Genomic DNA, 15984 nt, shown 5'->3' with positions numbered 1-15984 from the left:
CTTAAATAAATAGCTTTTAAAGTAAAGCTGATGAAACTCTATGTTACCAAGAAAAGCGTTGGCAGGGTGTGTGTGTATATGAAAAACCTGTTTTATCTCTAAGGGTCACAGCAAAATGAAAAAGCTAACTACATTCACAGTCAACTGACTAAAACTGAATGTTTTCTCAGGTTTTTGCAGGTATAGGGTCAGCTTAGCCCAGTCTCCCCTGCAGGCTTTCAGGCTAAAACCTTTGATTGGCTGGCTATGTGAGGTTTTACATGCCTCTGTGTGTTACGTGTGGACACTTAAGTATCAGCCTGTTTTTGTTCAGGGCAAATTGGGTCATGTCTTTGGAGAAGGTTAACGACGCCAGCCGTCGATCTTCTCTTCCTCAAACTCTCAATTTCCACTAAACAGTGGGGTATGAAAAGCCTTTAATTTTTTAGAGAAGCGATGCTTCTCTGAGCCAGAAAGCCTCTCCTGTACAGTGAGTTCATGCATTTTTAACACGAGAAAACAAATCGGACAAAACAGCGCAAATTGAAAGCGCACGCATGAGAGTAGCTCACCTAGTGTCTTACTGGTTTTTTTTTTTTTTTACAATTCACACAATACTTTTTGAAGCCTTACTCACAACCCAGCAATTAAACGTGAGAAAAGCTAAAATGAGGAGCATGAGGAAACGCACAGAGGAAACAAACACAGAGAGGGAGAAAGTGACTACACACAGCAACCTCTTTCCATTGGTAACACAAAAAGATAAACAAAATTAGTATTGGAGAACATATTGGTCTGTTAAAACTACACTTAAACATCCTCTGTTTGCAATGATTTCCATCATTCCCCAGACTTGAACTGTAAGCCAGGCTGACATTAATTTCTGGGGTGCTGATTGTAGGTGAAGCTAATTGCGTGCAGATGATATCATGATGACAGTGTGATTAGGAAGCATAGCTCTAATTACTAAACAACTTGATTCAATTTTTTTTTTTTTTTTTTGAATCGCTAATCAAGCAGACCTAAATTTGTATTCAAAGTGTGCACAGCAACACCAGCGGATGCATGCAAAGCTGCAACTATTGAACTGATTAGAGTCCGGAGTGGAAATTAACTTACAACAGTCCAAATCAGTGATTTGTCTATTAAGCAATGCTTTTGTAAGTATGTGCTTATAAGTATTTTTAGGTTTTATGATGAAAGAGACTCCTGGCACCTTTAATTCATTTTTTTTAATGCACCAAACACAAAAAAGAAACTGTCTCAAAATATGTAATAAACTGGATTTTATAGATCATCTATGGCAAATTCACCAAACAGTCAAGTTTTGTTTTTAAATGTAGTCTTTAGTGATGTCTTTGGTAATTTATTTCTGCTGGGGCAGAAATTCACACAGATTCTTTTAATTGAGAAACAATCACACTTTTTTTTGATGGAGAGAGAGACGGAGAGAGCAGGATGAAATACTTTGTGGTGTTAAAAAGAACATCAGCAGAGCTTGATAAAGAAGAGCTCATAAACCCAACATCTCAACATAAAGGGTTTTTGTCAAGTATGTCTTTCAATAACCAGGCGCTGTCTTTCGGACACTATTTTTCTTCCTTCTACATGACGTCTTCTCCTTTCCCCCCCCTTTCCCACTTCTCCTCTGGCTCCACCCCTTTTCCTGGCTGATCATTTTCTCCTCTGTTTCCATATCTCTGCTATTAAAACAACTAAATTATTAAACCTGCAGTAATAATCAATAACACTCTTTCATAGGAGGATAGACTGCTTAATAATTGACTAATCCCGAGGGTACCTCTTGCCCCAGCGCGTACTTTTTGTGTGTGCTTGTGAGCGAATGCGCATGCGTACGCCCCTTTGGAAAGGCACATCCATTTGCATTTGTGTGCACCTGGATGTGCTTATTGTTCCTTTTGATTGAGATGAGCGTTATTGAGGTAGGCTGGCTCTGATGAGGGTCATGCCGGACTAATTAAACCCTTAACTCTCATTTCTAGAGAAGCAGGAAAAGAGAGCAGTCAATGCATGTAATTAGAATGACTAAGCCACAGGTGCAAAAGGGTAAACAAACACATTGCATGCTACATCACAAGACTTCACTAGGATTCTGCCACTTTATGGAAACTGTTGATTCATATACCTTTAAATGATGAAGCTTTGATTTAGCAGATGCACGCTTCACTCAGCCTGTCCCCGTGCAAGCATCTTCCTTCCCTCTCCTTTCAAATCTCAACCTATAAAAAAAGATTGTTCTCTTTTAACCTGTCAGTGTGCAGACGGAAGAGTGACCTACTTTCAAAACAATGTGCTAGCCCCATTAGTCCAGGGAAACTACATTTTCCAGATCCTGTTCCATTAAAAGCGAAAGCCTTTCAAAATTCAGAAAGAGAATTCAGTACATGTTGTCATTAAGTATCACGAACACGTGTTAAGTTAATAGACGATTTGGTTTAGTACCGGTAGTTATTTACAAGTAATCGAATGATGGTGTTTACTTGTTTAATAGTCGGATTCTAAATAATTTATGAACATTTTCTGGAAGGTTTCATAAATTTGCTCATTACATTTATAAAAATTTGTAATTAGTTATTAGATAATGCATAGTAAATCTATAATAAACCGATATTGTGTACATTCAGTACAGTACAAAAGTCTTGAGTGCTCCCTAGTTGTTTCATGTTATCCACATAAATGGAAAAACAGAGTTTTGAAAGTCACTTTATTTTGTATGACTGACTTTATTCTTCGACGCAGTCTGAAGCCTCTTCGGAAACCTTTCTTGCTTTCAGGCTGTTGAACAGACACTTCTAGATCTAGATGGTTTTGCATGATGGATCAAGATCTGTTGATATTTTTCAGCATTCATATTTCCATCACTTGTGACATGATCTCCAACACCACTGGCTGAAATGGAGCACCTAACCACGACGGTGCCTCCTCTTGTTTCACAGATGACAGTAGAAACTCACCGTTCAACATCCCACCTGACCTCCCTACATAGAGATGATGATTTGAATAAAACTTGTTAACTTGTAATTTGATATGGCAACAAAACAAGGTTTTAGGCCTTTTCTTCCCTGTTTGTCTACTTTCCTCAGATTTGTATTTTTTTAAGGACACACTGAACGCTGTGCTCAGATAGCCCAAGTTTTCACAAAATAACTTTGGGATTCATCTCTCAAACTGTGTTATCTTTGGCATTTTCCATAGATTTGTTTTTTTACAGGCTGCTATTTAAAGTGTAAGAATTTAAAAAACGGAACGATTTAAAAATTTTATTTTTTTGCTAAGCTTGAATAATTCATAAGTCAGTGTTAAGTGGCTTAAAAACAAACCAGCAACTGCAGCAACAAGCAAAAAAACAACATATGGATATAGCTATATAAACAGTATATGGATAGCCATTATAAAGCTGGAACTGATAGTTAAACTATAGTATGTTAACTATAGTTTGTCCACATCATTTTGAAAATTATTATTCATGATTTTCTTTTTTCCTTTCATTCTTTTTCTACTTTTTTTCTTGTAGTCTGGTTTAAATCAGTATGATTCAGCCACAATATCCTATTGTGGTATTGTGGTTGTTTTATGTTTAATGGCATGTTTTGGCTCCACTGAGTCTTTGCTCTTAACATTCCAGAGCGCTTTCAAGCTCTTTTATTGAGTCAGGAATTCAACCTTTATCCTACCTCTGGTTTTTTTTGTATTGATAGCAACTCTTCTGTCAATTGCAGCAGCGTGCTCCATCTGCTTTAGTCCTTAAATTACCTAGTTAATCTTGGAGGACTGTCACACAACTTCTTCGCCGATGGGTTTGAAAGCTGCTTATAACATTAAGGAGTGGCTCAAAGTTACATAATCCTGGGGTCACGCAGGAGGGTAAATCTTTTAACCTTTCATAGCTTAGAGATGTTCTGAGTGACAGCTATCCTGTGCAATGGCAGAAATTAAACAATTTTTTTTTTTTACCTCATTATCAGTGAGTTGTGTTAATATTTAGACTTTGTGCTGCTAAAATATATATTTAAGATTCTCTCATCATCTCCCTGCTCAAGAACCAGCTGCAGGAATATGCAGAAACCGAGACCAGCACTAGTATCGTACACACTAATTACCTGTCAGTTACTGGAAAATTAGCTAATGGTATGTTTTAGTCTTTTTCTCAGTTTTAACATTCTGAAAAATTCAAATAAATTCTTGATTTCTGCTGAATAACTGACTTTAAATATTTAACGATGGTGCACAGGCTACACATTGCCAAAGAAAAGCTCTACGGGCACTTTTCTGGGTAAAATGCTTATTTTTGAGTGTGAAATGAGCTCAGTGTTGCCCCTTATGGCTGCTGGGAAGGAAAACATAAAAAAAAATTCAAGCGAGCTCCTTAAAAAGTATCCACAGTTAAATCACATAAAGGACTTTAAAAAGGAAGACTACGTGGTTGTTTTTTTTAATGTATATTTAGCATTTCAGTGTGTTAATGAGAGCACAGCATAATCCCTTAGCTAAGTCTTAGCTTTTTTTACTGAACCTTGTCTAAGTCAGGACTTCATTGTTTTGTCTGCTCAGTATTTAAATCTGCAGTGATTTGCTTTATTGTTGTGTTTTCAATATTTGCAGTGTGCTTTGTGAGTCATATGTTTTCTTAATTGCTTTCTGTTATGTCTCCTTGTATTATTATATTTACCAGCAGCACAGCGACCTTTGGTTACTGGTATAAAGATATGCAGGGAGGCTGCTATACTAACTTACACATTAAAGACACTCCTGAGAGACTTTGTGCCGGTCTGTCTGTATGTTTTTCTCTCTGGAGCTATCATCACCATTCACTCTTCCCACCATGCACACTGAGCTGTCTCCACCCGGGCGTGCCATGAACTTAACATGCTTTTTGTGTGTGTTTTAAGTGTGCATATGCACAGTGTATGCAGTGTTGTTCCTTGTGCCAAGCTCAAGGTTATGGCTGTTGACCTTGCTGGCGTCCATCCATCGACTTCCCCGAGTCGCCTCGGTCCGGGGTCTGACTGGACGCTGACACAGGACTCTAAGAGTCTGCTGTCACTTTGTCTTTCTTTCCTTTTGCACACACTCTCTCTTGCTCTGTGACAGAAAGCTGACACAAGAGTGTAGGGCTGTCCCTTCCTGTCTTTGCTCTTTCTCAGCATCTTTTCTTTCTGCTGTTGAGCTGCATCCAAATATCTACATTTTTTCTTTCCCCATGATTTCTAATATTGTATTGTTACATTTCTGTTTCCACACTATCATTTGCCAGCTCTGGAATCAATTTAGTAAAAATCGGATACATTTGGTTGTTTAATGCCAGACAAAAAAAATCCCTCTGGGTTAAAATACTGCATGTGCAGGTTGGCACAGAAATACTAGAAGGATGGTCTGCAGTGTGAGTGCTGCTCTTTAGAAATACAGCTTTCTAGTTTATTGAAGGATGCATGAAAGCTGGTGTTGTGTTTTGTTTTGTTTGTTTGTTTGTTTGTTTGTTTGTTTGTTTGTTTGTTTTCATGTAACTCTAATTACCCAGTTGTAAACCTCACACAAGCATTGAATTTTATTAAAGCCCATCCCCTTTTTCTTTTCCTCCAAGTTTGTACATAATTGATATGCAACACTGGAGCTACAACATATTTTTCCTCTTTGCAGAGACAACATCTAGCCATAACACAGCAGGCTTTATTTGTGTGTGTGTGTGTGTGTGTGTGTGTGGTATCCTTGAGTGTGCATATATTTGTTCACCTAATATCTCCAGAGTTCTGCCTATGAGGCAGTATATACTTCCTGCTTCCTGCTTTGTCGGCCAATGATAACTTGATACACCCCTGAGAGCTTTTGCGGGGGCGGCGATGGGAGAGCAGACGAGCCAAAGGATGAGAAGTTAAATAAGACGGGGCAGTAGGGGTGTTTTGAGGTTTTAAGTAAAGTGTCCACCTATAAAGATGAAAACATTCACTACATTCTTTCTTCTTTTTCCCCCCACAAACACACCAGGCTCCTTCTGACTTGATCTACCAGCATGTGAAAAGAAACAGACTAATTTCCAGGTCCTTTGCTCCTCTATCAAAAGCAAATTACACAGACATTGGCGCTTACACGTCGTGTCATGCGGGTCTAACCGAGCCACTATCTCCGTGTCCAACCTCTGAGGACACGACGCTGTTCGTTATTCAATTCTTTTAATTGGTTTCAAGTCTGCCTCATTTGCATATGCATGCCAAGAGGGCATCTTATTGGAGGAGAAGTGGGAATGGAAACGGGCTGAAAAGCACCCGGAGAGAGAGAGAGAAAGGGCAAGAGAGCGCGGCATAAAGGAGACTAAAAAGAGGAATGAATGAACAAACAAGTGAATAACAGACGGGATGTGAGTAAGTGCTTCTAGAAAACTCAGTCTCTCTGGTTACCACGGCAACGAGAGGTGCAAGTTGGCACTGCTCCCTACGTAACCAATTATGTCTGTGTGAGTGTGTACGTGTGTGAGTGTGTGTGTGTGTGTGTCTACTATCTAGCACTATTGATATGCAAAAGAGAAGGCATATCCACACAAGGGTCTGTGAAAATGTTTGCAGGCCATTTGATTTTAATGTAACGTGTTTGCATCTGTGATCTGTGTCAAGCTGTCTTCTGTCAGTCTATCAACAGTCACAAACTCACACACACAGACACACAAAAGCGAACAAAACCCGCCGTGTTTGTACTGTTCTGTTGGTCGACTGCTAACAAAAAGCTGCACACTGGGCTCAATTCAAGAACACCATCACGAGCGGTTCCCCCCCAGTGAGAGACACAATCCATCCAGTCTTCTTGAGGTATACATTTTATATTTTGGTGTCCTTTCACCCAATGCGGGGTAAAGTATGCAATCTGTTTGGGGTCGTTTCGAGTCCATCTGTTTCCCTACTTTTTCAAGAACAATCACTTATAAAACACCAACATCAGAAATCTCAATAGGCATAGATTAGAACCCCACAGGTGCTTACAAAAGCAAAAGAATGAAGCAGATGAAAATCCTATGTAATTAATCATGCTTTACTTAGCTACAGGAGGTTTTGTGTTTCTTTAAGAGACTTTAGAAACATGACCTCATCTTAAAGAAATAAAACATCCCTGATCCTTGCTGAGTTAGTGACCACAGCCCAGTTTCTATCAATGATAGGGTTGAGCAAGTAATGTACAAATTAGTATGCAAGCATTCAGTCCAAACTTGTGTTAGTGGTGTTATCGAGTATGGAGTACATCTGTTCATGAACCAGTCTGTTAATCTGTTAAACTTCTCTTTTTTTAAATTACTGTACAGATGGGTTGGTGTCAGGCTAAAAACACTGAACACGTGCCTGAATGTGATACCTTCGTTGCTGAGTGGGACCATTTTTAACCATTCAAGCATCTTCAAAAGCACTTCTTCCTATCATCCCTGTAACAGCTTATACAGTTTAACTCTTTGCTGTGAAATTCTAAAACTGAATCACAACGAGATCAAACGCACACACAAACACATGCACGCAGAGTTATCCTCCTGTGACATGCAGCCTATACACACACGTCTTTGTCAGGACGTCCTTTGTGGACTTGTACCTTTTCAGGGGAGCCATTCTGTCCCTCAGTGGGACCACCAGTGAGTTAGAGATGCTGCCAAGTCGGACTCTGGCACTAATTGGCTCCACTATTAGAGGCTCACAGAGCCACACTTAGACTACAGAAATAAGCTCGTCAGTGTGAGGATGGAGGTTGGGCACGGTGCCTGCATGAATGCATGAGACGAGGAGAGAGACAGAGGGGGAGAGAGATTACTAATTAGGGGTCTGTGATGTACATGAGAAACCTACAGAAACAGTTCAAAACCCTCCACCCTGTAAGGCTCACACACACACACCTTTGCGCCCGTTGGTCAGGGCAGTTAATTAATTGGTTGGATGGTGCTGATGCTTTCTGGTGTTGGATGGAGGGAATAGGGGGGTCTTTTGTCTGATGCACTTCAGTTGCTCTGATTGACAGCAGGGACAGGAAGTGAGGGCGTGGGGCTTAGAGAGGAAAAGAGCTTTTCTCTCCATGCTGCCTTCCTCAGATTAACATTCCCCTCCAACTCTCCAAATTCCTCTCATCCTCCTTTCTGCTTTTCGCTCTCTCCCTCCCTTTGCTCTGACTTTGCTCCCTCCTGCATCTTTCTGTCCAGTTATACCAATTTACATTCAGTATCATACACTACTGATTTTCAGAACACATGCACTGGCTCTTGTTGCCCCCCTCCCCCAAATTCTCCCTGTGTTCATCTCCTCAGAAGCAAGAGATTAAAAAAAAAATCTCACAAGAAGTGATTGATTATCTACTTATGCTCTATTAGCACAGAAATAAATCACACCGAACCAAACCCAGACGGAGATTTGCTGACTTGACCTGATGGCGATCTTGTGACCTGACATCTGTCATCTATGTTTCACAGGTTCATTTGCAAAACTTTTTTATTTTTATTGAAGCTTTGATGGAAACTATACAAATACATACCACTGTAAGGGTCTGCCGATCATTTTCTAGTCCTCAGCAGTGACTTGAGGGCTGCCGTGCTTCAGGAGGCTGAGTGAGCAGAAAGGATTACATCATCAGATTTTCAAAACCTCCTCTTTCCAAACTGTGACTGGCGAATTTGTGTGGGAACAGAAACATTCTCTTTTTTTATTATCCTCATAAGCACATCTGCCTAAAGAGGAACAAGGTCCTCTGCTTTTTTCCTTTCCAGATATAAATATGATATTATTATTATATTTAGGGGAAAACATGACATGCGTACAGGGTTCGTTTTCCACTACCAAGCATTTTGTGCTGTATATCTTCCAGCATGCCTGTAGGGGATGTTTAAAGAATTAGCAAGTCGCTGACCTTTTTCTGATCTGTTTGGATTTGTGGATGTGAAAACTTCTCAGTGCGTTACAGAGAGGTGAGCAATGCACAGATGACGGCGCTAAGAATAAAGAAAAATAGTCTTCTGACAAATAAATGACTGCATAAAGGATGAACTTATAGCACATATAATTAAACAAAACTTGCTTTTTTGAGGATAACAGGAGTACTAAAAGTGCAGATCCTTGTCATTGTTCTTCCTGTCCTCGTTTGTGAATAAAGCTCTTTTTAAAGAAATTACTGTGGGACAAAAGGATTCTAGCCTTCAGCACAAGCTCATTTCCATGAGTTAGAAAAACTAAAGTGGATATCTTCCAAAGTTTATGTTTTTTGTACTCAATATTCGTATTTTCTGCTAGCTCAATATACGTCGGGACGTGTTAAGTCTCTTTATGTCTCTCCATGTGGTGCTAAAAGCATATGTGAAGATGGTGTCTGCCAGCTCACCTCTCTGGGGACATCTCAGGCCCTCCAAGGTTTGGAGGCCTATCTCCACCCACCACCACTTCCCCTGCCAGTGGCGGACTCCCTCAGGTGTCGGTGCGTTGGTGGTTCTTTGTGTCTGGGGGTGGGTGTCCGGGTACACACCGGCTCACTCCTTGGCGGCCGCTTATCGGGGCCTGGAGCCTGGGGCTCGCTCGGGCCACTCCGGAGGTGGGGTGCCCCCGGCCTCTGGGCCTGGGGCTCGGTCACTCAGGCACAGCTGGCTGCCGGCGGAGCTCACGGGCGCGTCACTGCAACTCCCCCTGGCTTCTGCTCCGCGGCTGCTGAGTGAGCCCTCATCTGGGACTCTCCTCAGCTCTTACTGGGACAGTGGCGCGGCTGCCCCTCTGTTGGTCTTCATTGGTCTCTTGTGTTCTGGGGGCCTCTGGATGTCTGGAGTCTTGATCTCCTCCATACCTGCTTCATGCCCTGGAGGACGGGGCTGTGGCCCCCCCACACTCCCTAGCAGATCGTTACCTGGAGAAACCTTTGGAATGCAAGCATGCTGATCCACACAGGTATGCACACAGGTGTACACACGGGTATTCACAGACGCGGACTACAGCTTTCTTGGCTGCTGCCTCAAAGCACATTGTGCGCTGTCTATCTTGCGTGCTGCACAATATCGTTTATTATTTAGTATCTACTGATATCTACTGCTAGCTAGTTTATTGTGATGGTGCCGTTTTTTTTATTTATTATGTTGCTCTTTGTTGTTTGCTTTCTCTTCTGTTTTTTTTCTCCATACAGGTGACCCAGGAGTTTTGTTCTTTTTTTTTTTTTTTTTTTTTTTTTCTTTCTTCCCCCCCTTCTCACCGTCTCTTCTCCCATTTGGTTTTCTTTCTCTCCCTCTCTTTCTTTCATTCTTTCTCCCTGTCCTATCCTCCAGTCATGTCTGTCCCGTTTGTAGCAACTGAAAATAAAATAAATTCATAATTATAATAAAGGTCAATCAAATGGACCAATATGGCAAGGCCATGACGATCCACTTGGTAAAATAAATCCGCTTGGCATCTTTCTTGGCCTTAAGACAACAATTCTGATGGCTATAGATCCAAACGGGACACAAAAAAAAAAAGAAAAAAAAAAAAAAAAAGTGAAGAGGCAGCAACACAAGCAGGGAATTTCATTCCTAAGGCGACCTAGTTAATTTGTCCAAGTCAGACTACAAAGGCCTCATATTAACATTGGCTGAACTTTAAAATTATTTTCTGCACACATAGCAAAGTCGTGAGCATGCAGGGAACAGGGTAAATGCAGGCTGGGGTGTTGGTGTGTCTGCCTCTACCCAGTAGTCAGGCAGAAGCTTCTGCTGGAGTACTACTGTAATGCAGTGGTAAAGTACTTTAAAGATTTTAACCATCTTTTTTTTTATGGTGTAGCTATAACTAAACTTGGTTTTATACTTTGCATGTTTGTATTTGGCTTATATGCTTTTATTTTGAAAATTGTTGCTAGTGATACTTCCTACCCACGTCTCCCAATTAAGGCAATGAGGCACATCTGACCTAAAATAAATAAATAAAAGTGAGACCAGGCCAGGATTGGGCGTCAGCACAGCAGGCGAGCCACAGCAGAGCGGCCGCAGCAGGCATCAGAGACCCAGCAGAGCAGGGACGGGAGCAAAACAGACATCACTGGGAACCCCATAGAGCTGTTTCTTTGGAGCCAGCGTTGGACATGTAACAGGCAATTTACACTGAAATCCTACTGATGAATGATCAAGTGTATGCCTGCCATACTGCTACAATGGTATCTAGAGCCTTTGTTTTAAGATGCATGTCGCCATGGACACAACGCACTGCTGGACTATTTGCTCTGTGTGATTTTAGTTTTGGCTTGTACTCTTATATTAGAGAAGAATCTCTCTGTACTCATTCAATCATCAATCATTTCCTAACTCTCTCTTTTCTTTTACATTTCAAATGAAAAGGAATGAAAAGCGGAGTCAACGCTAAAGTGCCGAGGACTGCACTTCCTCTAGCAGCTACTTAAGGCTATCTCCAAAGTCAGCCCACAATGACTCCCAATGGGACCAGAGTACAGTCACAGCCAGTATAAAGGATTAAGCCAATGCGTCCCAACTCAGCTCCTGATTTATTAAGTTTCACAGTAAGATCCATCCCTCGATCATCACATCTGGCTTCAAAACTCAACCTGAGGCTTCAAAATAGGTGTTCACAAACCAGTGGCTGACACCATGGTAGCATCATCTCTTCTGTGTCGGAGTTGAATCAGAAGTTGAAACATATTACCAGAACTCTCTCCAGTAATCCATTATTAACAAGCTAACTTCCCCCCCCTGACTGAAATGATTTGTGTGCATGGCGCCAAAGCTGGACGGGCTGTTTATATACAATCACTCTAATGCTGAGATTTAGAAGAGTGTCTGTCAAAGACATCAAGTGAAAAACCGCTGTATATAAAAGCTTAACTAGGATCTTAACCACAGTTTAATGGACTGACATTCTGAAGTCTTGGCCTCTTTTGAAGCCTGAAATGAACATATTTACATGGGGCTGGGTGCTGATCTATAACTATGCCTAGTAATCTCAGTTAGCAGCGCTGATCTATAGCATCTGTCGATGCCCTGCACAGTCAATTTAAAAAAAAAAAAAAAAGTAAATAATGCAACTTCAACTTCTTGGAATATCTGCTGGGACAGTTAACCACACTGCAAGCCACATCATTTGTCAGATACAGGACCGTGAAAATGACTTGACACCCCTCATTTCTTTATATTTTGCTAGCAAAACAGGAAACGGGTGCAGTGATTTATTGAAACCAAAACCAGAGTTTACAAGCTTGAAAGTCAACACAGCCTGAAAACGTTTTTTCCTTTTTTTTTTAAAAAAAAAAAAAAAAAAAGAAAGAAAGAAAAGAAGCTCTTTTAATGTGTTTTGCTTCTCATATCTTTAGGATCAATTACAGTTGTTTTATTAAATTCAAAGAGAAATGTTTCCATGAGGACAGATTTTATGTGAATTTCATGCTCACTCAAGTTTCACAAAACACACGTCAGTATCACAGTGAAAAGTGTACAGTTCAGGAACAAAAAACTAAATATGAAATAAATAAAATGCAGCAGTTTACCATATTCACATTTTATTTCCCATGTATTCAGTCTTAGCTTTTATTTTCTGCAGTACAATCAACTTAAAACGAATAACTATCCCAACAAACGCAGCCCAGCATTGCACATAAGCTGCAAGAGACATAAATATGACAGACACATATCGCATATTATACTGAAATTACACGTGGATATCCCTCAAACACACACACACACATGCACACGCACGACAATAATGCTGTGTTTCTAAGATGTCCCAAACAAAACTTAAAAGGAAGCAAAGGACAGAAAACAGAGGAGTGAAATGGGTTTAGAAGGAAAGAGAGGAGCGAAAAAATTATTGGGGGAGTGAAGCCGAGTTAGAGTGGATAATCAAATTGAAAGCAGAAACACACTTTAAGAGCATTAGCTGAGCAGAATAATGGAATAACTTAAACTCCTGCAAATGTGCACACGCAGTCTGCACCCACACAGAAAAATGAGAAAAATGTACGTACAGGAAGCATCACACAAAAAATACTTAATAATTTAAAAACAGCAAGCAAAAAACAAACAAACAAATCAACCTGTACAACAGAAACACATCTCTATGAGCAGGAAAAAAAACAATTTGATACTCAGCACCATCTGTTTTTACGCATGGGTCTGTCCTACACAACTCTACAAAATATACACACAAGAGGAAAGAACAACGACGGGAAAAACATTCCAGTATAGACAAAAGAGAAGTGTTACCGTCGAGCTTTGGGCTGGGCTCAAACAAACGAGGTGACTAAAGATGAGGTTTCCACACTACTCGCATTCACTTTGTCTTTGTTCTGTGTGATTTGTGTTTGTCCAAAGTGCACAAGGGTTTTCTGCTCTCTGTGCAGCTCATGCTTTCTTGTTCATCACTACTTTGTTATACTAACACGGTTCATAAAAAACAATGAAAACACCGACATGTGGATGCTATACATTCCACCTAAATGTGTCACTGATGTTAGTTTGCAGTGTTTACATCCACGTTTTAAATACTGTACAAGGTTTGTCTTTATAAAGACGTGAACATTCTGCTTGTGTGTGATATGAATAGCTTCGGTTTTGGATAAAGCAAGGCAGAGAGCACATGGGTGATCGGCCCACGTGTCGCGTTGCTGAAGAGGGAAGGAAGTAAGGTCACGGCTCAAGTCTGGTTACATCTGAGCTGGTTCTTGTTCAAATGATGTTAAGATATGAGAGCTGTTTGATCATCTGTGCATCCCATTTCAACAGTGATACCTTGGCTTCTCAAAGAAAAGAAAGAGACAAGCAAAGAAGGCCTGAACAAACTAAATGAATACAAAGTTAAAGTGCAGGGCAACAATGAAGAAAGCTAGAAAGAGGAAATAAGAAGGCAGGCAGATTGGATCTCGGTGCTGGCCAGTGGAGGAGATCCAGTTTCCCTAAATCACCTGCAGAAGTGTTTCTATCAAACACAGCGTCACAGATGAGAGGGCTTTCAAAGCCTACAGAAGCCACTGGCTCTATTATACAACTACAACCTTGGCAGAAAGCTTCAGCGTGAGTTTGGAGGTGATAAAAAAGGAGCAGCGAGTGGACCGGGGTTCAAGTTAAATGTCAAAAGTGCCTGCTGGTTGCAGCCCTGTGCAGCTATATGTGAATCTCAGAGGCTATATGGTGTCTGAGGTCAAGGCTTACAGTTCATGATGATTAAATTCTGGTAGTGAAAGGTGAAAACATTCATTAGAAGCTTAATTTTTTGTATTACTGTGGCTTATATCAGTCTATCTGAAGTGAAAGGCAGGTGGAGTACCGTTAGGAGCAGCACGTCAGCCGCATAGACAAGAGTAAATCTATCAGGTCGACGAACACCTGTGTGGTGCTTATGTACCATTTGGATTTGTATTTACAACAGGGTCAGGTTTAAATCTATGCTATTTATCCAGCAGTCAAAGTGAGAAGTGTTGCTATGTCACCTGTGAAATCTTTAAATTTAGATCATCTAAAAGCCCAGGCACCGGCTGTTTGTAAGCTCAAACTGCCAGGTACAGATGAGATTAACCCCGCAGCGCTGATCCCTGCGATTAGTACGAGTCGGACAGTTGATCGAGGTGGTCGGGATTCTCGTGGACGTTGTTGCCGTGCTCGTTTTCGGGCTCCGCGTCTTCATTGTCACTTTCTGCGCTGTAGTCTATAGCCTCCAGAAAGGACGGCTCGTCCTCCTCCATCACATAGGTAGTTGGGCTGCTGGGTAACAAAATAAAGAGTCACTGCCACGCGTGTCATGGATGATGGTTAAACTGGAAGAATGGCAATGTTCAAATTGTGAAAGCACAATCAAAACATAACAGGAGCTTTCATTTAAAAATAAATAAATAAATAAAATGTTTATTTTGTGATGTTTTTAGTCAGAGGCATGATTTAATTTTTAATTTAAATAATATACCAGTAAGACAGGTCATTATTTTTATTGCTGATGGAGTTAGTGATTATCTTGGACTCACTATTAAATTTAGTCAAAGACAAATTTATTTTTTTCTTCAAAGTTTGATTAAAACAATATTTTCTAAATGAAAAGGCAGCAAAAAAAGATCTGAGAATCTAGATTTAACATTTTTGCTTGATATATGACTTAAAAGACCGATATATTCATAAAACTGCTGCAGTTTGTGACCTTAAATATGAGGAAATGCTCTCTTTCCTCACATTTCTACTGTTAAATGCCACATAAATAATCAGATCCTGCCGGTAAGAGTAACTGCTTAAACACAGAACAAGAAGCAAACGCAAACTCTGCAAAACAATTATACATATTAATATAACATTTATAAATCATAAAAACGTAAAGACCGCTAACACACATTAAATGTCTGCTTTGACCAATGAGGCAGTTGGGTTTTTTCTGTCGGTCTTAATGGTTAAATGCTTGCTGGTTCTTTGAGGTTTTAGTGGCTTTAGTGGGTTTTTAATGGTGTTAATGGTCTGAAATGTGATCCCGGGGAGACAGTCGATCAGGGGGGCTCAGACAATGATCTCCCACCAAGCTCGCCAGAGTATGAGTGGATGAGAGAGACAGAGACAGAGAAATTACGCATCAGTATATGTACAGCAAACGTGTATGTGTATGAGGTAATGTGTGCGTGTGTAATGCATGTTGTCCAAGCAGATAATGAAAGCAATGTGTCAACCATTTCAGGCCATTACAGAAATATCAAACCAATTCACACACACACACACACACACACACACACACACACATTTTGTGTATCCACCAAATTGCAGTCATCTCCATATACCGTCTGTCTGAATACACAAATCCATATATGTTCATTAAAACCCAAATTACCCTCAGTCACACAAGGATAAACCTCCACATCTGCAGAACCTTCTAAATCGTTCTGGTCCTTTCTTATGCGCACAAAAAAAACAGACCCCATTGCTCGTATCCACCCATTTAAGCACTCCAGTTATTTGAAGACACATCCCAGTGGCCACAATATCATCGTTGTGATGAACTCTTAAATGGTAAGTGGTACTATACCAAGCCCCACGAATAAAGCCAT

General features: G+C 40.5%; 1 protein-coding gene across 8 annotated transcripts in view; it reads right to left on the bottom strand.

Annotated features, from left to right (window-relative positions):
* Positions 1 to 8501: 8501 nt before the first annotated feature.
* agtpbp1 (ATP/GTP binding carboxypeptidase 1) overlaps positions 8502 to 15984 on the bottom strand; it is a 32410-nt gene continuing 24927 nt past the window's right edge. For 5 of the 8 annotated variants that reach the window (XM_040031656.1, XM_040031650.1, XM_040031652.1 and 2 more), the window contains one exon: positions 12325 to 14668. In XM_040031656.1, the coding sequence (XP_039887590.1) occupies positions 14506 to 14668 (163 nt within the window). In that variant the 3' untranslated portion in view covers positions 12325 to 14505. Of the gene's footprint in view, positions 8560 to 12324; positions 14669 to 15984 lie in introns of those variants that run through there. The other 3 variants (XM_040031651.1, XM_040031657.1, XM_040031654.1) reach the window with 2 other exon arrangements.

Source organism: Simochromis diagramma, unplaced genomic scaffold (assembly GCF_900408965.1).
Source record: "Simochromis diagramma unplaced genomic scaffold, fSimDia1.1 OVJJ01000284.1, whole genome shotgun sequence".
NCBI classification, from domain to species: Eukaryota; Metazoa; Chordata; class Actinopteri; order Cichliformes; family Cichlidae; genus Simochromis; species Simochromis diagramma.
The sequence above is the reverse complement of the archived record's forward strand: the minus strand, read 5'-3'. Positions and strand labels throughout refer to the sequence as shown.